Source organism: Vulpes vulpes, chromosome 3 (genome assembly GCF_048418805.1).
Source record: "Vulpes vulpes isolate BD-2025 chromosome 3, VulVul3, whole genome shotgun sequence".
NCBI lineage: Eukaryota > Metazoa > Chordata > Mammalia > Carnivora > Canidae > Vulpes > Vulpes vulpes.
Window position 1 is genome coordinate 150,351,252 of NC_132782.1, and position 24,745 is coordinate 150,375,996.

Below are 24,745 nucleotides of genomic sequence, written 5' to 3' on the forward strand. Positions count from 1 at the left end.
GACTTTTCAAAATGTGCCTTTTAATCCAGTTGTTGAGTGCAGCGAGCGCTGTGCGCGCACTGTGTCCCGGTGCCTGAAGCGCCCGTCCGTGACCCTACATTTTGATAATCTCACGTGAAAACCTAGGTTTTGCGGGAGTCCACAAAGTCCCACAAGCCTTCCATTTGTGAGCGAAGCAACTGTTGGAAGTCGGGAGGCGGTAACGGGGTCATCCTCGGTGACCCCTGAGGAGTGCTCGGTATCCCTGCCCTAGGACAGGCGTCCCTGCAGGACATGATTCCTGTCCTCAGGGAGATGCTCCCCGAGACCCAGGTCTCCTCCGTCTGCACCTATCCGGTGTCACAGGGGGAGCATCGGCCAGGTGCGGTGGTTGCCGGGAGCGCAGGTACAGGTGACAGTCTGGACGCCGCGCTTCGGGGAAGCTGAAACCCTTTCCATAGCTGAGCCCTCAGCGGCGGGGGCGGCGGGGGCGCGGCTGCCACCACCCCTAGTCAGGAGGCTCCGCGACTTCACTTCTAAGGGCCACTGGGGGCGGAGGCCCTGCCGCAGACGGGATCAGCGCCCAGTTTGTACCTTGTGCGCATCACACATTCTTACACCAGAGGGAAATGTTACAGGGTCATGAGAAAAAGCCTGCAGGTCCTGCGGGGGATGGAGCCCTGGGGGGGTGGAGCCCTCTGGGGAAGGGAGTCCTGCAGGGGGTGGTGGTGGGGAGCCCTGGGGGGGATGGAGCCCTGGGGGGGATGGAGCCCTGCGGGGCGGCGGTGGTGGATGGCACCCGCGCTCTCCGGGTGCAGCCGCTGCGTTCCAGCCCCGGGCCGGGCTCCCCGTCCTCGTCCCACGGACCCAAGGCGGGTGCCCCGGCACCGTCCGTCTGCACAGGGGTCCCGGGGGCCCCGGCGAGGAGCCACCCCTCCGGCCAGGGAGGGGGGCGGGGGGCCGGGACGCGGGGAGGCGCAGTCGCTCACCTGGGCAGCGGGCCCCAGGCCCCCGCCCCTCGCCCACTGCCCTGGCCCAGCCGGGGGCGCCCCCACCCCCCACCCCGCCTGGGGTGGGGATGACGGACACCCACGTGGGAGCCGGGGACCTGGAAACGTCGCGGCCCAGCGCCTCGCTCGCTGCCAGGGCCGCTGTGCTCGGACTCCGGAAGGCCGCGGGGGAGTCCGCTGGCGCCCCTCGGACCCCCGGGGTGCAGCCCAGGGCGTCAATAAACACAAATGCAGGTTTACAGGAGCATCAGCATAAGTTTAAGGGTTTTATTATCAAAGTCTTGTAAAACAATTTCAGAAACTGTACATCAACATGGCACAGACTGTAGCCTACTTTTGCTTTTACTGCACAAAAGTGAAGCTCGAAACTCCTGTAACTAAGAAAACAGTCGCCTAACTACTTTGCATTTAACATGGAATCACCGTGTGCATAAGGTTACTACTGCAGTAACAGTAACACAAATTTATTGGTTTTATACAACTCGAGATCAAATAAAAAGTACATTATCAAGTAGATTTGTCTTATTTTAAAAGCATATGAAGGTCAATTTAAAATGCACTACCCCTTTTTTCCAACACTGAGATTAAAACAAATTAATAAAAGACTGGAAAACTGACAATCGGGACGAGAGAGAACTTCCTTTTGCAGATGGACTCAGGATAGGCAGACGCGTTCACTGATGTCACGACGTGGAATAAATTATTTCAGGAAAACAAATTCCCAAACACCTTATGAAAAAGTATACAACTCTACTTCAAAATACGCTACTGACCCACTGCCGGAGGCCGCTTCCTCTGAAATCTGGTTTCTGTAATTAGAGCCTAATCAGCCATCAAAAAAAGGTTAGTGCATATATATAACCTTTCAGAGTTAAACAAAAGCCACGAAAATTCAGCCACGAGGCTTAAAGGATTATCTATTTCAAATGTTCATTTTCAGATGTAACTAGAAGAATGTTAATTTGTCATGTCAACAAACAAGACCGTAAGGAGATCCATCATGTTGGAGGATTTTAATGACATTTAGGATATTCCTGCCACAATTAACATGCAATCAGTGCATTCCCTACAGGGCTCTATTACGGCAATGAATCAAATTCTAGAAATACTATAAGTGAACTGACTTAATAGAGAGGATCATACACAGAAACAATCCATGCCTGCTGGAGACGCATGCAGCTTTTCGTTGTGTTGTGAAGCAGCACCAGGTTGGTACAACTGCTTGGTCACTCGATCAGATCTCACCACGTCAACCACTGGTTACTCGTGTATCGTTTTCTAGAAGCTTTGGGGTGTAAATGACTAGTATCACTATCAGGAGCTTTATGACCATTTGTAACTCAGAGCTGTGCACACCTAGGTCGGAGATGAACAAGTACAGCGTTGAGGTCGCACGAGGAATGACACTGATGCATGTTTACAGGCGGGCGCCACGGGCCGGGCTCAGTCACTCATGTCCATGTCCTCTTCGTGATGGTCATCCCCATTCACTTTGGATTCCCGGAGGGCGTCGCCCGGCCCCTTCTCCACCGAGCACTCCTTCGTCTTAGGGGAACTCGGTTCGGCTGCCTTCTTCTCCTCCTTCTTCTCCTTCTCGCTGTCGTAGCCCTGCTCCTCTTCGTCGTAATCCCGTGTGACCTGCTTTGCCAAGGAGAATAAAGAAGTAAACGTCTTTCCAGAAAGACCGGCTGGCAAGATCCCCCAGGCTCCCCCGAGCGCCGGAGCAAACCCGTTTGTAAACCTACTTTGACGTCTTTGTCGCTCTCCGACTTTCGTTCCCGGTCCTTCTCCTTGTCTTTACTTTTCTTCTTCTTGCTTGTTGATCGTTCCCGTTCATCTCTGCTTCTCTCTTTGTCTTTATCTTTCTTCTTCTCCTTTTTATGTCTAGGGGGACAGGGACACAGCCTCAAACCGATGTGCTCTACACACCGCTTAGTTCCGCGAGTGCGGCCGCACAGCCTGGGTCAGGGCACAGGGCACCGAGCCACAGGAAGACCGAGGGGAGGGGGGTTGAGAGCGCAGGGGGGAGGGGGGGCGACGACAACGACAGACCCGGGGCCCCAGCAACGACATCCTTACCTCCGAGGGGACGGCGAACGCGACAGCTTTCTTTTAGGCGACCGAGGCTTTTTGGGAGACCGGGTGCCACTGCGACTCCGCCGCCGCCGTCTCTCTCTAGAAGCACAGACGCACCAACCACGCTTACACGTGGCCCTGCGCCTGCTCCTGCGGCCGCAGCTCGGTTCTGGAAGGCGCTGTTCCTCCGTGCCCCCTGCCCCCCCCCCCCCCCCCCCGCCCACGCGGCCCCTCCTGCTTCGGGCGCTGCCTCCGAGACTCAGGGACCCGCAGGGGGACCACCACCGAGCAGAGGCACAGAGGGACACCTGACTCCACACGCCTGCTCAGGCTCCTCCTCACCCTTCGCCCCGTGACCCCCCAGGCCCCCAGCTCTCAGGCTTCGTCACACGGTCCCTGCGGCCCTGGACCCGCACAACCGCCCCCCAGGGTAACCCAGGCGGAGCGGGGTTCACGCCTCTGGGGAGGCCGGAGGCGAGGCCATGCCCAGGCCGCACTGTGGTCCAGGGAGGTCGCCTCCGAGGCCCCCGTGCCCCCGCCCTTAGCCCCGCTCCTCGGCCACCATCTAGCCGCCGCCTCGACCTGCCCCTTGTGGACACTTCACGGACACTTCCCGCCAACGGGGTGGGCACCACGCGGCCGGGGACAGGCGGCTGTCCCGCGTGCTGCCCCAGAGCCTCTAGGGGACACCTTCCCTCTGTGAACCGCTGAACGGTCCTCCTCGGAGGCCTGGACCCCTGTCAACCAGAGTTAGAGGACACGCGGGCGGACTCCTGGGCTGCCGGCGCAGGCTGCTAGGACACTTGCGAAGACGTGTCTGTGTGGCCATGGCGCTTTACACCCCCGGAGGGAACTACTGTTGTCAAGAAATCCGGACGTTTTAAGGAATGGCCAAATGTTTCGCAAAGCATCTGCCCCATTTTACGTTTCTACCAGCAACGCACAGAGTTCCAGTGTCTTCACATCCTCCCCAACCACTGGTTATCATCTTTTTAAAAAATGTCGAAAGAAACAGCACGACGCGCGGTGCTTCTGATCTGCTCTGCCCTCAGCCTCTCACGACCCACTGGCAGTTGGTTACGCCTAGAATCCTTCGCACGTCCTAGGTAACAAGGGCCTTACTAGTTTCTCTACGACTTGCAAGCACCTCCTAGCACTCTGGGCCGTCCTGACTTTCTTGATCGTGTTCTCTGACACACACGCCTGTAGGAGCGATGATTTCCAATTTTTCTCTATTTCTCTTTCATTGCCATCGAGGAAACCACTACCAAATGCAAGGCCATAAGAGTTGATTCTATGTTTTCTTCTCGAAAGTTTGTTTGACTTTTATATGTAGCTCTTTCATCCACTGAGCTGTTTTTTATAGAGCCTGAGCCTCCCAGTGAATCTGCACAATCAAGATACCACAACACAGCCCGGCAGCGCGACAGTGCAAGCGGGTGTGGAGACGATGGAAGCAGGCGACGCTTCCTACAGGCGTCGGAACCACCTCAGGAGTGAAAAATACAGGTTCTGTGCAGTGAAGCTGCAACACCGAATTTTTCACTGTGGCACAATAAAGGACCTAGATCGGAACTTACATACAAGGCCTCTCATTTTATCAATAAACTGGTGTCTGCACGTGGATATTTTAAACATGACGTAATGAAGTTAATGTAGCACTTGAGCGTATCCTCAGCCATTAAAACGTCACAGACAGACCGAATCAGGATGTGCCATGTATTTGGCAAACCTAGAACCTGACCTCTGTTGAATTCCATGTCATTTCAAATAGAACGCTGGAAAACACGGAGTAAAAACCCTTCGCATTATTCTTCACAAATGGCCTGTAAAGAACGTCGACACTGACGTATGCACCTACGAACTGGAAACCATTTCATGCCCACGGCCCACGGATATTCTTGCGCAAGTTATAAAAGGTGCCGAGAACACAATGCCACCCCCTCACCTGCTTGCACTTCTGGAACGTCTGGCTGTGCTGTAACTTTTTGGTGGTGTTTTGGAACGTTTCTTTTCTTTGTCTTCTTTCTTTTTGTCTCTAATAAACAAACACAATTTTAACGAACGCATTAAATTAACACAGCGCTGCAAATAACACGGGCACAACGAGCTCCGCTGCCACTCTTAACGGAAGAATGACACCTCCTTACAGAAACGAGCTGAAGTGGGCAGATCAGTGGGAAATAACTTAGAGACAAATCCCACTTCCTGCTGTTCCACATAAACTTCTCTCCAATAGAGCAAAACAGACTATGCGGTGAAAAAATAATACAGGATGTTGTCCAATTTCCTGGTACGCTGGCAACAGACACCAACAGTTTTCACAACGATCTCCAGGCTCCTCATCGGCCCCTCTCCTCCCAGCTGGTCACCAGCTTCCCCACTCACACGGCCCTGCGTCCGCTACTCTCAGGCCCAAACCCACAAAGTGCCGCCACGTCTAATCAGTTACCAATATTCTTCCCAAGCACATACCCCGCGGGGCTGCTGACCTTTACACCATGGACCACGCCCACCTTCTACTTTCTCCTGCTCCTGCTCCACGTTCTGGGCTCTCCAAAGCTATCAGAAAAATACCCCATCACACTGGGCTGTTCCCACACATACCTCGTTCTCAATCTTTCACATATTCTTGTACATTTACTTTTATTTCCTGGAGCATTTCCCCTAGATTAATTACCCTTCTCCCCAAGATCCTGGGTAAAGGTAATCAACATATTTGTTGAATGGGAAGTCCTTCACCCACACCTATACCTATCCTCGACTGTAACGGCAGAGATTGGAAGTATCCCTCCATTCCTTCTCTTTTTTAAAGATTGTATTTATTGATTCGCAAGGGGCGGGGGGGGGGGGGGGGCACAGAGACCCAGGCAGAGGGAGAAGCAGGCTCCATGCAGGGAGCCCAAGGTGGGACTCGATCCCAGGACCCCGGGGTCACACCCAGGGCCAAAGGCAGATGTTCAACTGCTGAGCCACCTGGGCCCCCCAATATCCCTCATTCCTCTTGTTTTTCTAAGCCCTTCCCCTCTTTGGTCACCCTGCTTCCATGACTTACCCCCTCCTCGTTCCAATTCTTTAATTTCTAGTTACTGTGATTAGAGTCGCCCTTAAGGAGACTCCCTCATGTTTCCCCAAACTGATCCTCTATCAGAAATCTTTTCAAAGTACACATTTGAAAGCAGTAACCCCCAATCCTGTAACTTTTCCGTCTGTTCCCACTGCCTCCTGGGGCAGGTACAAACTCCACAGGGGCAACACCACAGCCTCCGGTTTGTCACCTGTCCCCCAACACCTCTTCGACCTCATCTAGTTTCCCCGGTGCTACTCGCTACCCTGCCATTCCAGGTACTTAGGCCAACTCTGTAAACAACATCCTCTGCCTGCAGCCACGCTCCGAAGTGCAGTCAACCCCGTCAACGCAACCACCAGGCACTTCTCAATCATCTTCCCAAACTACTAACAAGGAGCCTTCCTTGGTAATTACCTTGATCCCACTCGTATAAAAAAAGGCCCTTGAGGGAAAGCATGCCCAACTCCTCTTTGTATGATACACATTTCACTATTCAGCTTTGCTTAATCAATTGGATTAAGAGAACCCACTCTGTAAAATATAATAACTAAAAGCCTCCTCACGGCTGAATACTCAGCAGAGCTACCCCCAAAACTTTGTTCCCAGTTGACTTACATGCTCACCAAGAAAAATTTTTTTGGACTCTGATTATTTTTAATTACATAATTAAATATATAAACGGACAATAGACAGTATAAAAAGTCGCTTCTAGAAAATTAGGCATATATTTTAGAAACAAACAGTTGCTAAAAAAACACTAGCATTGTGCAATTACACGTGTGCGACAACTATAAATGTGAAAAAAATAATAAAAGCCTAAGCCCTTTTTTAAAATTTATTTTTTAAATCTATTTTATTTATTTATTCATAGAGACACAGAGACAGAGAGGCAGAGACACAGGCAGAGGGAGAAGCAGGCTCCCTGCAGGAAGCCTGATGTGGGACTCGATCCTGGGTCTCCAGGATCATGCCCCGGGCTGAAGGCAGACGCTAAACCCCTGAGCTACCCACCCGGGCTGCCCACTAAGCACTTTTTAAAAGTGATAGTTCTCTTGCCACTGTGAAGGTTGTTCAAGTGAAAATACAATGACATGGCAAATGTTACTCAAGACTACATATTAGGGATCCCTGGGTGGCTCAGCGGTTTGGCGCCTGCCTTCCACCCAGGGCGTGTCCTTGGGGTCCCAGGATCGAGTCCCATGTCGGGCTCCCTGAGGTGAGCCGGCTTCTCCCTCTGCCTATGTCTCTGCCTCTCTCTCGCTCTTTTCATGAATAAATAAATAAAATTTTAAAACAACAACAAAAAGACTACATATTAATTGGGACCCCTGGGTGGCTCAGCGGTTGAGCGTCTGCCTTCAGCTCAGGGCGTGACCCCAGGGTCCTGGGATCAAGTTCCGCATTGGGCTCCCTGCAAGGAGCCTGCTTCTCCCCCTGCCTGCGTCTCTGCCTCTCTCTGTGTCTCTCAGGAATAAATGAAAAATCTTTGAAAAAAAAAGAAGACGACGGACTGCCTATTATCTTAAAAGGGTTTGGCCCTATATGAAAGACCACTGCTGAAAGAATGCATGTTTAAGTCAAAATAAAATGTTAAGGTACGATGACTGTTTAATGAATCCTCAACTTTAACCTTCTAACTCATTCCAATCACGAGATAAGGAGACTTTCTTAAACACGGCTCAGTGTTTACCATCTAGCAATGCTTAATGTTTATAAAGTGCCAATAACGGGATTTTTTAAAGGTGAATTAAGGCATAGTTGTCTGCCATAAACTTTCCAGCATATCAGGAGGAATGGTGGTAGCACTATAGCCTTAGCAGGGTTGAGTGGAAAGAAGGAAATGAAAGAAGGTAGTAGGTCAAGTAAAAATTTTTACTACAAAGAAATCTTACGTAGGTTTTCAGCTATAAGGAGAAATCTCAAGTTTACAAATTTTAAATAGTTCCTTTCTCCAATCTAACCCTAAGTCCTTTCATCAACTCTTTTGTCAGTAAGTAGCCCGTATTTAGGATCTTGGGAACTCTCAAATCTGTCTTCTCAACTAATGTCAATGGTCCACCGTACCTGGTTTTTGATGTGCTCCTTGACCTTCTACCTCTCTCTCTAGAATGAGATCTTCTCCGCCTTGGACTTTTGGATCGTCGCCGACTCCTTGACTTAGAATGTGATCTCCTTCTTGATCTGCTTCTTGACCGCCTAATCATGCAAAAGAAAGCCAATACACATTAATAAAGGTAGAAAGGCCAGGTTTGTGACTGGCTCACTAGCATCAAATGATTCAGATATATGGGTTACCCATCAATAAATGGGGGTAAATTTCAATCGGCTGCTGGTATTATTTAGTCCATAAATAAAACTTTTTATCTTAAGATTTTCGTATCTTGGAGTGACTGGAGGAGTGGGGGGTGGGGGTGGCAGGGGGCGGAATCTCAAGCGGATCCCGCAGCCAGATGGCAAGGCTTAATCCCAGAACCCTGAGATCGTGACCTGAGCGAGCCAAAACCAAGATTCGGATGTTCGACTGACTGAGGCACCACCAAGGGGCCCCTAAAACATCTTTGATACCCTAGAAATGAATACTTAACACCTGGAATTTCTCACCTTTTAATCTTTTTACTCAACCTGTCAAGAGTCCTATGCCTCTGACATTACAACTCTGAACCTGAAAATCGTGCTAGAGAAGAAGGAAAATAAAAAGTATCTGATTCATTAGCAGCATCTTCCACAACTACATAGAATATTTTAGCATGTGCATTATGGGATTCCTCACTACTGCAGGTTAAGTCTATTTATCAATACCCAACACTTATGTGTGCTTACTACATGCTTTAAATTATTCTCAGCATAAGTACTGACGTAATAAACCATAATAAGGCATATTATTCCCATTCTATAAAGGAAACCACTTAGTGTGTTGTTGCCTTCTACAATTTCTAGTTGTTCTCTGAAATACTATTTCACTTCTCTGATTTATAATTTGAGAGAAAGCCAAGCAATGGAGCCCGATATAGATCTATACAACTCAGCACAAACTGCTGCTTTTACTCTCATTTCCCTTCAAAACTGTCACTGCCTCTACATCATCACCTCTTTCCTGTCACATAACAGAAGCGCTTCTCTGCGCCCTATCCCTGTTTCCTCAATCCTGTACACGTTCTCTTCCAGGGCTTCAGAAGCACAATTAACATTATGATGTTGTCACTAATCCTTTTGTTTTATTCTCTTTTAAGAATAATTTAAAAAAATTGCATCCTTTGCTTAAGACTTTTATCATTTAACTTCTAGGGACCATTGAACATGCTTCTATTATAGCCTAAAACTTTTCATTCACTCTTTCAAGATGCTCAGAGAACAGACACTTTAAAAATGATAAAGATCTATATTCAAATCTCAGTTGCAAGCCAGCAAGTGGAGAGCATTCCTTGAGACTATTACTTCCACAAACAAAAACAGTATCATCTATATTATTAAAGTATTTGTTACTTAAAATGAAATTTAAAAGTTCATCTCAGTGTCTTGGTGTAGGTGCCCTTCTTTCCTCTTGCTAACGTCCTAATAACGTCTGCTGTTGCCTCCTCCTCTAAAAATCGCTGTTTCAAAACTCATCACTAAGGTCTTCCTGAATAAACTTCCATTTTAATCATCTATTGTTGACCATATCTGGAAACTACTAAAACAATCCCTTCTCAATAACATGTCTATAGCCTAGAAATTGTTCATGTAATGCTTACCCACTGTTCAGTAAGCTTCATAAAAATGGGCAGTAAATTTGTCTTATTCAACACTGTACTTTTGAGTAATTACTATAGTGCCTGATTTTACCAGTATTATTTTACTGGTTATTATTAAAAATTTTATTAAATTAAATATTAAAAAATTATTAAAAATTTTACCAGTATTATTTTGGGTGATATTGACTCTAAAATACCAAAATCATCAATTTCTTCTTAAAAATTAGAAAGATATTGGAAAATAAAAAATTGATGTTATCAGAATGAAGTATTACTCATCTTTTGAGGATTTTTGGCTTTAAGAAAATCTTAAACTGACAATCATTTTAAATAAACGGAGTAATTCATTTTTCCTACCTTTAACGTATATATAAAAAACAGATACAGAAACTACAAATCATAAGCACATTCTTAGAATGTCTTCCTAAATAATTAATAATGTAAAATAGTTTCAAATACCTAATAAGCAGAGGTACCGCATCCATCTGTTCAATATAAGGTCCTGAAAGTTATTCTTTTAAGAGTAATGTGCTGCAGAACTACTTTAACACACTGACTAGCTTACAGTAGTTCTTAGAAAAATCAGAGAAATATATGAAACTAGCATATTAAAAAGTTTGTTGAAAGTACGTCATTTTACAAGCCAAGATGCTTACGATAATACTGCTCATAGGGCAGCCCCAGTGGCGCAGCGGGTTAGCGCCGCCTGCAGCCCAGGGCGTGATCCTGGAGACCCTGGATCGAGTCCCATGTCAGGCAGAGTGTTAAACCTAAGAGCATAGTCCTGAAAAATTAGGATAATTAGTAGTACCAATTATTTCACATAAAGAGTAAAATTTTAGCTGATCCTGAGTGTTTGCTTTCTCCTTTTTGTTTAAACTGGAGTTTCTCGGGTGCAGATGAAGATGTGGCAAAGAGCGTTAGGCAGAAGGGAATATTATGAGCAAAAACACGGAGGGGTACGGAAATGTATATTTAGGCAAAAAGTACTGTAGTTAATTATTTTGGAGTGGCAAATGAACAAGCGTGGAAAGATAAACCGGGCTGAATAGTACAGAAACCTGAATGCCATTCTCAGGTTTTATTTACCACGTTCTTAAGGCCAATAAGGGCGCTCCTCAAAGATTAACATGATCCAGACTTGGTTTTTTTGAAAGATATCTTTAGGAATGAGATGCTGGGGAAAGATGGGAAGTAGGAAAAAAAAGAAAAATAGAGGACAACCCTGTAACATTCTGCTATAGACTGAATTTTGTGTCCCTTCCAAAATTCTTATAGGATGATACTGAGGTGGGACCTTTGGGAGGTAATTAGGTCATGAGACTGCAGCTTTCATGGGATTAATGACCTTACGAAAGAGATCTAAACCCCTCATCCATTCCCTGTGAGGACAAAGTGAAAAGTCTTATTAACAAAGGTCCTCAACTAAACACTTATTTTGCCAAGACCTTGATCTTGGACTTCCCAGTCTCCAGACATGAAAAAATAACTTCTCTTGTCCGTAAGCTACCCAATCTATGGTATTCTATTATAGCAGCCAAGTGGACTAATGCATAGCCTTGTAGGAGTCTATGAAATGACTTGACACTGTCATGAGGTCCATAGGTCAAAATCACTTTAAAAAAAAAAACCAAGATATCTGCCCTTTTCACCATGTTGACATTTGAATGGTGCAAAAGCAATGGTGGTGTCAAAGGGATAGCATCTTCTTAGCACAAATCAAGGCAGCAGCAACTGAATTGCCCTAGCAGTCGCTGCATTCTTCACTGGCAATTGGAGTATGCCCTTGCAGTAAAAGAAAAAAGAAAAAAAGAAAAAAAAGCCATTTTCACTAAAGAGGTCTTTGATGAAGCAATATAAACCATTTTCTTAAATCTGGTTCTTTGAATACTATTAACACAGTACTACTAAGTAGTAAACATTAAATCTAGTCCCTTAAGCAACACTCTGTACAATGAATGCATAAATCACTTCTCAAATTAAAGCTCAATGGCTGTTGTTATTAAGGAACACAATTGTGTGAGTTGTGAATTTAACTAACTGCTTTTCCCATGTGAAAACTGAAAGAACACATTTACTGGGAAGAACAAGTATGAGAAACTGGCTGTGCAGACTAAGGTACCGGCAGACATTTCCTTGAAAAAAATGCATGAAGCCTATCATCGCAAGAAAAATAAACTTGTTGCCGATGATAAAATCTGAAGCTTCAAGAGAAAATTAAATTTTTGCTAACTCATTTTAGCGCTCTAGTCCCAGTGCCTTCTTCCCATCCTTGGATTTTGGAGCTTTAAAGTGCCAACTGTCTTGTCTGTTCAGGCCATCCCCTTTCTCCATGTATACATATGGGAACCCACACACTAACCTCTGCTAACGGCAGCAGTTACTAAAACACACTTTAGCCAAGTAGAGCTAAGTAGATTAACAGGTAGCAAATTAAGAAGGATGTGAAATATAGAAATTATCTTTGTCTAAGGTATAATTAACTACCAACAACAACCAATCTAACCTGTGCCTAGAAGATGAAGGGGTCCTCCTCCTCCTAGAACGTGATCTTGACCTCGAGTGCCTTCGTTTTTCTTCTTTCTTATCTGGATTTAAAAGAAAGGAATCTGGATTTAGAAGTCATCAGATAGAAAGATTGTGCCCATTTGGGAGTTATTCTAAGAAATTATTATCTTAATTTTCAGATTTTATATATATCATCCTTAAATGTTATGTGATCCTTTTTTCTAGGCGTTCAGTAGGTCCAAATGAGACTTCTGATTTTCAGCTAGCCAAAGGTCCCTTTGACTATTTCATTTGTATCAGACTCGGAAGGCCGTGATGTATTATCCATAAACAATCTAATGAAAAGGATTATCCTCATTCTTTATAGGTTTCTAAATGAGAGTCCCTTTTTCCATTCCCAGGTTCTACTTTCCTAAATATAATTCACCCAGACTACAACTTTACTTTCATCTGTTATGTATTAATAACCTCTCTCCAACCAGCACTTAACTGTAAGATAAATATATTTAATAGATTTAAAATAACCAGAAATATAGGTATTTTTAAATTCTTGCTCCATTAACATGTTCCTTCTTTACCACCTAGGTCTATGCTCCTCTGCTAAGGAAATTCCTGTATATTTATGTTAAAGTGGTTAATACACAGGCTCAATATTTATCCTTCAATTCCAGAACGTCAGGACTCATTCACTCTTCGCACTATACTACTCTATGACAGAACTGGGTTTTAGTAAGCTCAGCTCTCTTTCTTAATCTGAGCACCTACTCTTCCTCTCCAGTTTTCAATGTATAAGTTAGAAGGAGACAGACCTAGATGAGTTGACTCCCATTTCCTAGTTTTTAAACAACATAGAAACAATTCCTTTAACTTGAGACTTAAAGCCACTGCATTCTCCATACATGGTCTATAATCAAAGTGAGATTGAGTTTTTCTTTCACACTTAGATCATTTTATTAATATAATTTATTGCAAATGTCAGTATTAATAAGAAAAATCTTCAGAGTTATAAGTAAATCACTTTTACTAATTCCAATTACTAGCTGAGTTTTCAATAAGAACAGAGAGTTGCAGCATGGTGTCCTACTTTGGTGTCACATATATCCAGCCGTCCATCTAAAGCTCCTACTGCTTGCTTGCCTTGTGGCCTTGGACTCACTGATTCTGATGATTTAATAACTGATATAAAGCACTTGGTATTAATTTATCCAACATTACACTTACAATCATCTTCCTAAAACGATATATATCTAAAACCTTGCCATTTATTAAGAAATACGAGTGAAAAATCAGTAAAACGTTATTTAATGGGGGGAAAAATAATCCAGGATGAAACATTCAATCTATATAGGGCAGACGGTAGGATAATCATTTCATCTCAGAAAGACAATCTGTGAAAAATAAGGTATTATATTTTTAGGTATTTGCTTTTCTTTAAACAAATGTCATTAACAGAAGCATTTTTAGAAAGTTCTCTAGGTCAAATAAAAGACTAAAATCAAGGAGGCTATCCCAACAGATGCCAACATAAATCCAGGCTCTAGGATTCAAGAACACAATACTCTTTGAGGGATGGGGTAGGGTGTCTGTCCTGTACATCGTAGGATGTTCAGCTACATCCTGCTCCTCTCCCACTGGAGATGCACTTGGTACAGCCTAACAATTACGTACCTCCAGATATTTTCAAATGTCAGGGTGACATATCCCCTACCCTCACCCAGGAGAGATCACTCTACTACGTCATCTTTTATCACAATTTAGAAAATTAAAAAATGACTACAGTATTACTCAACATTATTCCCAAACTTAAGCAACCATCATTTTCACCAACAATCATATGGTTTAAGATTCAACACAACCACCTAACATATTTTACCTGGTTCTATAGCAGCAGAAATTAGGGACTGTGCTTCTCGTACTCTCTTCATAGCTTCCTCTATTTCTTTACTAGAGGTATCTGATTTCAGACTTGGTGAGACAAGACCAGCAGCTACATGATTCAACCTGAAATAGAACCAAGAACTGAGATCTGAAGTATTTTAAAACACACAACAGTATTACAAATAAATATGTAAATGTTTCATATACCATCATCTTAGTAAGATACTACTTGAAAAAGGGGAGGATTGCATGTTAGTTTAGGTAAAGGTATGTACAGTATAGGATCCTTTCCAATATTTACAATGGCATCTGCATTTTAAAGACCCAGAGACACCTGGAATAAGAGAAAGTACTTATTTAATTTTGCTGAACATCCATTAACTTTCCATTAACACAGGGTGAGAAATGCCAGTACCTGTGAACATACAGATGCCAAAGATTTTTGATTGACAGAACTTTCCTTCATATAATTTATCAACTTTCTAGAACAGCATAATTTTGCTGGGCAAGAGTATTACTTATAAGGCTGCAGATGGACAGATAACGAGGCAGAGGCCGATGGCACACCAAAGTTACTCATGAAATTGCTGACTGGAAAGATGACCCTTTTAAGGATTTATACGTCTGTGAAAAAATTACAGACGACTGTAGGACAGTTAATTATTTATGGGAGAAAGGGCAATGTAAACAAAAATGGGTACAGAGGGAATTTCAACTGTGCTGGTGTTATATGCTGGTCGGTAAGTACACGCTAAGATTTTACCAGGTAATTTTTAAGAAAAAAGGAACTAAACTACTATAGTGAAATGATTCTGTTCTCCTTCCCCCCATGCTCTCCCACTGATTTATCGTGGATTTTACCAAGCAGGAAAAACATTAAGTTCAATTTTAATATATCAAAAAATTATCAAGTGAAACATCTCAGGACTTTGGTTACATTATCAACTATAGAACCTGACTGTTAACGGCACACAGAGAACTCTTCAAAGCACCTAAAAACAGACGTTGGTATTATGTGACATGTGCTAGTTTTCTGCTCTGGGATAGTGTTTCCTTCACTTGTCTCCCTGACTCCCAGGCTCCGCCTCTCCCATCTTAACCTGAAGGTCTCCTTGTCGTAAGTTCCCACAGCATCTGTGGACTTCTTGCTGGACACAGATACTTTACTGTATTTGAGTATGTCTCCCTTTCTGACTAGAGTAAAAATGCTATGAAGGTACAGACTTCTAGTAGGTACTTTGTATGTATACATTTTTCAAGTGAATTAACTAAGGGTAATACTTAGCTCTCTTCCTGTCATCCTGGCAGAAGGTGTTTACAACTGTTCAGAAAGATTCAACTTACACTAAAACAAAACCCTTTATAAATGGGCTTACCTCTCTGAATTTTGCTCCTTGTTTCTAGAAAACAAATTCTGTATTGTATAATTTGAAAGAACTTTTAACTATCTAATATCTTCACCATTCACATACTATATATCCGTAACACCACTGTAAACACAGAAAAAAATCCTTACTTGGGGTCAACAGTACTCATTAGCTTCAGCAACTGATCTGCGGCAAGAGACTGCAAAAACAAAAATATAGCAACGGTGAGAAAACATAAATGATCGCTATTTCATTTTTTCAGTATGTTGAAATGCCTTAAGATAATCTGGGCAACTTACAGAAGTAACATTTTAGGGACATGAAGACCAACGGAAATATAATGCCAGTGAAAACACATATTAAGCTGAGTGCTTTAGCAAGTAAAAATATTATGAAGCTGAAAAGTCTAAATCTTATAAAACAGTTCACCTCCTGCTTATTTTGAGACTTTCTGACGAGCCTGTTAGCTCAGTTTCAAGAAACGTGTAAACAAAACTCCAACTGCTTCGGCAGTATAATAAAAGATTTCCACAAGGTCAGGACTTCAGGAAAAAAGTTTCACCAAATTACAATGAGAGAAAACAAAACCTCTCAGAGAGTAAATAACAGGAAAACAAATTATGAACCTTTCATGACTGATTACTGACTCCAAACATACTGATGTACTCGGCTCCCCGTGAAACTACTCTAAACTACATAAAGCAAGAGATTCTTTAATGGTTAAGGGGCTAATAATGCAGTGACCTTTTAAACTTCTCATTAACAACTTTATAAAGTAATAAAAAAATTATTACTATACTACAGTAATCAGTTATCTCCCGTTCTAGAAATGCAAACTTTAACAGTTAATGGAACAAATCCTTTATTTATAAAAATGAGCTCAAAGTTGAAGGGTATGAAGTTATACCTGAGAGTTCAAGTTTGCTCCAGGAAGCCCAAGTGCAGCAAGGGCAGGATCAAGAGTAGGAGCTCCCAAAGCAGCCAATGGAACAGCGCCAATCTGTGAAATTTCAAATTTTATTTACTTAAAATTTAACTTCTATTTCTGATACTGAAGGATCATTGTTTTTCCCTTTAAAGGACCATATAAGAACTAATTTAAGTCTGTAGCTATGTGGGCTGTGTTGCAACTACTCAGCTATGTATGCCAGTGCAGCCTGAAAACAGTCAAAGAAAATACTAATTAATAAGCAAATAGGCACGGTCATGTTCCAATCAAAATTAACAAAAACGAGGGTCTGGCCCAAGGGCTGTACTTTGCCTATTACCCCCTGCAATATACTAGAGCTTCATTTTTCACTCACGACAGCATATTTATCCCTAAAACCAGAAATGAGAAAAAGATACAAGAATTTTACATATTTGTGTGCCAAAAATGATAAACATTTGTTGCTTCTAAGCTCCAAATCCACTGTTCTTTGCCCTGTTTTGTGACAATGAAAGCAGAACCCTTATAAGCATTTCTCCCTCAACAGCTGGCACGGTGTTAAGCTTTATCTGTAGGGGGAGGCAGAAGGAGGACACTGTAGAAGGGGTTTTTCTTCCTGGCTCCTATGTTCACTTTCTGGTTGTAACAGTAACCACAGTGGGAAGCCCAATGGCCTTCACTTCTTTAGTGACCATCGGTACCATCCTCTTGGGCAGCTTCCTACGAGTTCTGTGGGCACCCCAGGGGACTTTGTACTTCCATCCTTTTGAAGGTGGTCTGAAACTTAGCCTGAAAGGGGGAAGAGGTACCCCCTCATCTGTGTTCCTTCTTCCTCAGCATCCCAAGTACTTCCTCTAACTGTGATTACTGTATTCACTGGGAGTTCTGCGAAGTTACCTCCTGTTACTAGTTAGTAACTCTTTATATTAGCCTTTCCCTATTCATATCACCACATGTTCTTTTTGTCTCCTGCCTGACATAATTCTACTCAGTTAACAGATGCAGACCATGCAAAGTCCTATAGCTTTGGAGGCAGTCTAACTTGCTAAGAACTGTGCTAAAAGCTCTTCTAGTAATATCTAGCAAATAAAAGGTACCAAACTTCCCGTATTTTGTTTATGGAGTACAACTCAAGTAGTGTCACTATAAAAATGTCTACCTTCATTATTACACAATTTTGTATGTTGAAGGTATCTACAAATTACCCAGCCAGATCCTCATTCTGTAAGTAAAAAATGAGGCCTTAAATGACAAAGTTATACTAAAAAAGATGGGAATTCCTGATTTCAACCTTTTTCTGGTACTACATGGTTCACTTAATAGTTAACTGTTCAAATATAACAGTTAATGAAAAATACAAAGGCAAAATGAAAAACAGAAAGTAATGCTGTTATAAAAAATGCTGGTTGAGGCCTGCTGTTCACTATCATCTCTGAAACCACGACTGATCAGTTCTAATCTCTCTGAATGAGAATACATGACATTTAAAGAGCTTTTTAGTTCTCAAACAGTATGCTTTTTATAGTATACTATCAGGGTTAGAAGCATTACCTAGCAAAAACGTTCTTCAACTTTATGTCACCTTCCCCATGTTAAAAAAAAAAAATCTGCTTTAAGAATTCATTTTTATTTCAAGCCACGTGCTTAACTCAAACCTCAAGAGCAAAAGATCAAAGGGCATTGAGTGGGGAAATAAAAACACAGTAAGTCCAAATTTCACCTTTATTTTCTTTCTGGGTCCAAATGAACATACTATTTTTAACAGCATGTTCCAGAGAAGTCTCAGGTCTCATGAGATTCCAGCCCTGCCCACAACAGTTCCTTATGGGTTATTTTGAGAGCTAGCGGCAAACCAAATATAGCAGATTTACGATATTCAGAATGCTCTTAAAATGCAAACTTCCAAGAGGTCTCCTTTAGTACTTATGATCATATCTAAGACAGCCTCTTACAATACTAGACACACGTGGAATCACTCTGTGAACTCTAATCATGACCGCACTGAAAAAAAAAAGCTCAGGTATGTTTAGATTTTCCCACAATCCTGCGTTCCTTTCCACCCTTTAGTTCAACAGAACTGGGAGTACCTGGGTAAGTGGGTTGGGGGTAGGCAGGAGTCCACCACCGGGCAGAAGACCTGCCACTGCATTAGCTGGTGCCAACAGAGACAAAGCCTTAGTCTCATCAGGAATAACTCCTGCAGAGAAACATCCTTGCATTAGAACACGCTCTTTTGCAAGACAGAAAACACACAAAAACACCCAGAAAATGTCTCCCTGATACACCACCTGAGTTTGTTGAAAGTACTTATGTTCGCTAAAATATAAAGCTTGACTTCTATGATTATTTATCATTAATTTTATGTCAGAATGAAACTTCAATGTGTGAAAATTTGTTTCCTTTTTCTCTACAAATGGTTAAGTTTCTAGAGTAAAAAAAAAATAGCACAATACACACTACTTTTTTGTTAACACTGCCAAGATTTCATCACCTGTACTCGATTTTTAAGTCATGAACCAAACGTAAGCAAGCACAGTCGGTTCTCCAGGGGTGTGCTCTCAACTTTCAAAAGCTGTTTTATGAACAACGACTCGTGTCGGCTGCTTCACTATAAAGCACACAGAAAAATCAAGATACACAAGACAAAAAAAGTTTGATTTAGGGGTTAATAATATGGTACAGTTACTATGATTTTCTTTTACACCTACCATACAAATTTTGTAAAAATTAAGAGAAGAAAAGTATGTAAAGGAAATATTCTGTTGGAATCAAGCGTAGGGCTTTTGCTGACTCATGAAAATGAATATGAATGTTTCTGAAGGTCTCTGAATACACACACAGGACGTGCGTGTGAAAGTGGGTAAGAAAGAAAGAGAATAGGTAAAACAACATGGCACATTCCTTACCTGTACAGTAAAATGCTTTATGTTCCAACATGTGCCATGCTAACCATACCAAAAATGCTGCTACATAAGTGTCAGTTCAAAAGCTAACTCAGTTCAAAAGCTAACTTAGCCAAACTCCTAAAGCCAAAAACAACATGTATGTCTGTTTTTAAAAGCCTAATCTGTGTATTCAGATAAAATCTAAGGGCCCTAAACAAATATTTATGTAGACAATTTAAATTCTATCCAACAGCAAAAGCCCTATACAGATGGATTAATCTGTTAATGTGCCCAAGCCCCCAAAATGAGAGTTCAATAATACAATTAAACTACATATTTGCAAATACCAGTAGTATTTCTGTAATACATATTAAGAAACTGCATCTCATCATAAAACATACAATATGTACAGGGCACTTAAGAGAAACTGGATAAGCTGCAGAAGAAAACTGTTGGGTGGTATTTTCAGCAGGGCCTGGTATATAGTTCAGGCTGAACCAGGGAAAAGAACTGTAAAACACAACAACAAAAAAGAAAAACCACTGTTAAATAAAGGTAATGGTTCCTTCCACCTATACTGAGAAGTGCCGATAATATAAACAAATGTATACTACACAGCACTGTTATCTTGCTTGTGTCAGAGCTGTCATCAATTTAGATACCAAGAGTTATGGAGGGGTGGGGGGAGAAGATCATTTAGATATAGGGCATTAATGCATCAATATTAACAAACCTACAAAGATTATGGGATAATTTTGCATGCAAAATTATGTCTCAAGAGGATAATATTAAGTATCAACATCTTACTCAAATTAGTGCATTTGCAACATTTCTGGCAAACTAAAATCCTCTTGAATTTATTGTGAGACACCTGATAGAAGATCTGCATCCATTAAAAAAAAAGTCATGCATCTGATCCTCTGATTTAAAAAAGACTATTTAAAAATAAAACTACAATTTAAAAATAGCAATGAGGCCCCTCACCAGTTAATTTTCATGCGTCAAGAGTATTTTTTTTACTGCTGCTTTGATAGAACCATGAAATACTGCATGAATGTGTAGAAATGAAAGAAAAAGAAACAGACAAAAGAAACAAACATTAACCAAGGAACCTAAATAACCCCCAAATCCATTACTATTACGAGTTCCTTCCAAATCCAGCTATCTCAGTTTTACCAATTAAGACTATTCCTTACCGTACACTTTGTGTCTATTGTTCTAAAACACTGACCAAGAGCCAACACCAAAGTGTTAAGAGCTAAAAACTAGGGTGAATGGTGACAAAGGGATTGAGTACATTAGTTATTCAGCGGTGGTAACATTAATACAGCATACCATACCAATAAATCAAATACACCAAAAACAGATTCTGGAACTTAAATATTTCTGCAATTCTATATACCCTCCTAAATATTTCATTTTCAGAACAGATCTAGAAAGGTTACTACAAGTCTAAAAATACTTTTGAAAGCCAGTTATATGATATACTGTATTATGTTCAGGACTCGGGAACTATGATACTTAGCCAGTAAGAATTCTTTAAATTTAAAGTCTAAGTTTTGCACATTACTCACATGATTTGAACTTTTTTTCAAAAACTGTATTTTACTTATCCTAAGTTTGAATTCTGTAAATTTTCTCTTGGTGATACGTCTTATCCTACAACAGGCACACTGATATAAAAGAAATTGCTTAATCAAAACACACTAACTCAAACGCTTATCAGCACATATATTTTAAAACCTTAAAACAGGGCTCACACACTTTAATATCATGGAGATAGATGTACTACTATTACATAGCATGCCTTACTTATTAACCCATCTATGAATGCAATTTAATTTCTTAGAAAACCACAAAGGCAATTTTTCTAAGTTTTAAGGACTAGACATTTCACAACTTTTACACGGCACGGTGTAAATGTTCACACTGGTATTCAAAGCTCTGAGATAGCATCTAAAGTTAACAACATCGAAATTCTGCTTCCACTGACCAGTTCATTTAAGGGGATAGCATTTAAATTCTGGTCAGCATTACGTTAGTTAGCTTAAAATCCAGTAATTTTATCATATTTCAGTGCTTTCTTTGATCAAAATTTATAGTTACCGAAAAGCAAATAAAGTCGCAGTACACTGGGAACAAACTAATTATAAAATATGTCTCAGAAAATTTTACAAAATGGAATTAATATAGTGCTGTCTTGTCACAGTGGCTTTTTTAGATCCAAAAACCCTGCTCATTATTTTTCTGTCAAATTACTTTAACAGCCTAAAATGTAAAAAGAGAGAAAATGTAGTTAACAAATGGTTACACCAGGAAAACACTTGGGGGACTTGAGTGCTTGCTGGCCTTTAGTTAATGTCTAGAATCCCCTGTAGCTGCAGAGGACCCACTGTTTTTCAGTCATCTGGAAGAGTTTTGCATTTGCCTTCTCCACTACAAAAATCACACACACAAATAACAGAGAGAAGAATTTATTATTTAGAGATATCTAGAAAATATAGCAAGAATGAACAAGAAAATCTGGCATAAAAACAAATTACCCAGTGCCCATCTGGCACCTAAGCTACAGGAAATCTTGAACTTTCATAAAAACCAAAATCATTGCAACCCTTGGTATACTGGAATTCAATGTGGGATATTTTTTTAGTTAATCTGTCAGAGGGAGCACTACATACATAAAACTAACCTAGTCATTTATTCAAAACAGAAATAACATCATGCATTTATTTGAAGGTTTCTATGTAATTTAAATGTGCATGGAATGAACCATTCACCTTCAGGACTTTTTCATAAAACTCAACATTAAATTAACTAAGTAGATACAGCTTAAGAAATTACAATTAGGGATACGGTTTTAACGAACTTAAAATGTTTTAAAAGAATGCAAGAAGTTAAATATAAGAACAGGTCTAATTTTTAGAATTAAAAAAATCTGCAAGTAAAAACACGGACTGCAGTATAACAAGGGTTTCAAAATGTTAATAGCTTAAATTTCTAACATGCTACTAACGCTCACTCTAGAACTATACTGAGGTAGATGGTCATCATAGGATGCCCTCATAGGTAGTTAAACAAAGCACAAACCTTCTGCATATGGTACGACTATCAAAGCTCTGTCAACGAATACAGTGTTTGTCAGATGCTGTGCCACAACTGCTGAGTCCGGATCATGGAACTTAACAAAGCAGACACGGGATGATACTGGCAAAGGTGAATCACTACAAAATAAACAAATAACATAAAAAAAAAAAAGAGAAAAAAGAATATCAGCTAGAACACAAACGTATGACTCCTAAACATTTGCATTCCAAAAGTAAAACAGGCAGATAAAAATACGTATCACATGTATTTAACTACTTCAAAAAATTTCAAATAAAGTACTGCCCACTGAACTCACAAACTGCATGTGGACAGAAACAATCACTGTTCAAATTTACAGTACATCACATTAAAAACAGTTTGAAACTATAATCTCACAGTTTGAGAAGACCACCAAAGTTCAACATTTTTCCCATAGTACCAATACCAGCTATTTTAAATTGCAAGTAAAATAATTTTGGTTTAGAAAACTTTTCGTTACTGATAACTTTTCAGAGTAAAATAAATAAATAAATAAATAAATAAATAAATAAACAAACAAACAAACACAACTTCCACTTCAGGGACAAAAAAATATTGCGGGAAAGTACACCTACCTACTTGACAATGAGTTTTCTTGACCTGCCTACTAGGTGCTGTCCTCTTCCACCTACAGCATATTATAACTCCGAGGCATTATAAATAATTAAGGCTGTCTTACTCAGATTGCTTTCAGAAAAACAAACAAAAAATGTGTACACACATGGGGCTACATAGTACCCCCTGGTATCATTACACAAAATTCCCCCAGCAAATTGCTTTCTTAGGTAAAACAAGTGCTAAAATGCAACCTACGGCAGGGTAAGAGTGAACAGGATTTTTGTCTTTTTAAAATACAAGGTGTTTCAAATTTCTGCCACAAAACTCTGTGAAAAAAGGGAAAGATCAAATAAAGTTAAGCGTTGCTCCCTTAACCCCAAACCAAAAGTTGTTTGAAAAGTAATGGCTTAAAACAGTCATAATCATATCATCCCTGGCTAGACATCAGAACCACGGGGGGGGGGGGGGGGGGGGGGAAGCCCCAGGCTCTTCACTCTACGTGAATTAACGCAAGATCTTCTGATGTAGGGAATGCCTCCTCCTCCTTTAATTCTCTGTGACCAATTTAACATGCACCCAGGGTAAAGAACAACTGCGTTATTATAACAACACAACTGCATCTTAAGACTCAACAATGAAAAAAAATCTTACAATAAGTTGGAATGGTTTTAAAATAGGGCTTATTGCTAGCTCTTCCAAATAAATTAATTTTCATGTGTACATAAAAATGTAATTACATCAGACTTGGTTACCCTGGTATTTCAGAGGTATGTGTTGTTGCAAAGAAAATTCTTCATAATTTGAGCACTAACATGAAGCCATTACATACGTAGCCCAAGCACTCAAACCCATTAGAACTTTCAATAGGTTTCTTGAAAGGCACTGGCCATACACCAATCAGTGATCCAAATCTAGGCTCAAAGCAAAGTTGACAATACTGTATATCCAAATGGAGTTTAAGCCATCTTATTAAAGGAAGCTTACTGCCAAATATTTTCGAAAAGATACAGTGTTTTTTTTTGTTTTGTTTTAATGTGGATATAGTGTTGTTTTAATGGGAAGCACGACAGGTCTAAAATTTAACAATGTTGCACCCATATATTGGAAAGAATGCCATTTCAGCAGGTTTAGCTATTGCACTTCTCTTTTCTTACATATCCACGTTTTTACAAAATTAAAAAGCTCTTTAAAATGATGCTGTCCTTCATTTTTAACACCTAACATGATGGTTTGGGAAGTAATAGACATTTAAACATTTCTGAAAAAATGATCCCTACCATTTCTTTGACACTCTTGTCATCTGACTAAAAAAGAAAATGACTCTAATATTAAGTTTTTAAAAAATATCAATACAGTGAACAGTTCCTTATAAAATAAAATTAGGAAATACTGCCTACATGTTCAGTGTATTTCCATTAATTTGGCAATTTAAATGATTCGCAATTTTTCTATCCATTCATGTCATGGCAATATTACTGCTATTACTTCCAGCTATTACTTGGTTATATCAAACCCGTAAGTGGTGTGGAAGTAAAAACATGAATAATTAAATACCAAGGAAAAGAGAGTCACCGTAAGACAACCCAGAAAGGCAGATAATTCATTTCTCCTTGCTTCAAACAACCTTGTTTA

The 24,745-nt window shown here is 41.0% G+C and overlaps 1 protein-coding gene across 6 annotated transcripts in view; it reads right to left on the reverse strand.

The window, feature by feature from the left end:
- Positions 1–1,242: 1,242 nt before the first annotated feature.
- The window catches only part of SRSF11 (serine and arginine rich splicing factor 11), a 41,707-nt gene continuing 18,204 nt past the window's right edge, over positions 1,243–24,745 (reverse strand). For 3 of the 6 annotated variants that reach the window (XM_072754904.1, XM_072754906.1, XM_072754907.1), the window contains exons 3-13: positions 22,520–22,653; positions 18,635–18,744; positions 16,527–16,619; positions 15,769–15,818; positions 14,248–14,375; positions 12,373–12,454; positions 8,200–8,331; positions 5,014–5,103; positions 3,069–3,164; positions 2,735–2,873; positions 1,243–2,630 (exon numbers count right to left, since the gene is read on the reverse strand). In XM_072754904.1, coding sequence (XP_072611005.1) covers positions 2,433–2,630; positions 2,735–2,873; positions 3,069–3,164; positions 5,014–5,103; positions 8,200–8,331; positions 12,373–12,454; positions 14,248–14,375; positions 15,769–15,818; positions 16,527–16,619; positions 18,635–18,744; positions 22,520–22,653 — 1,252 coding nt within the window. In that variant the 3' untranslated portion in view covers positions 1,243–2,432. Of the gene's footprint in view, positions 2,631–2,734; positions 2,874–3,068; positions 3,165–5,013; positions 5,104–8,199; positions 8,332–12,372; positions 12,455–14,247; positions 14,376–15,768; positions 15,819–16,526; positions 16,620–18,634; positions 18,745–19,038; positions 22,480–22,519; positions 22,654–24,745 lie in introns of those variants that run through there. The other 3 variants (XM_072754908.1, XM_072754909.1, XM_026018055.2) reach the window with 3 other exon arrangements.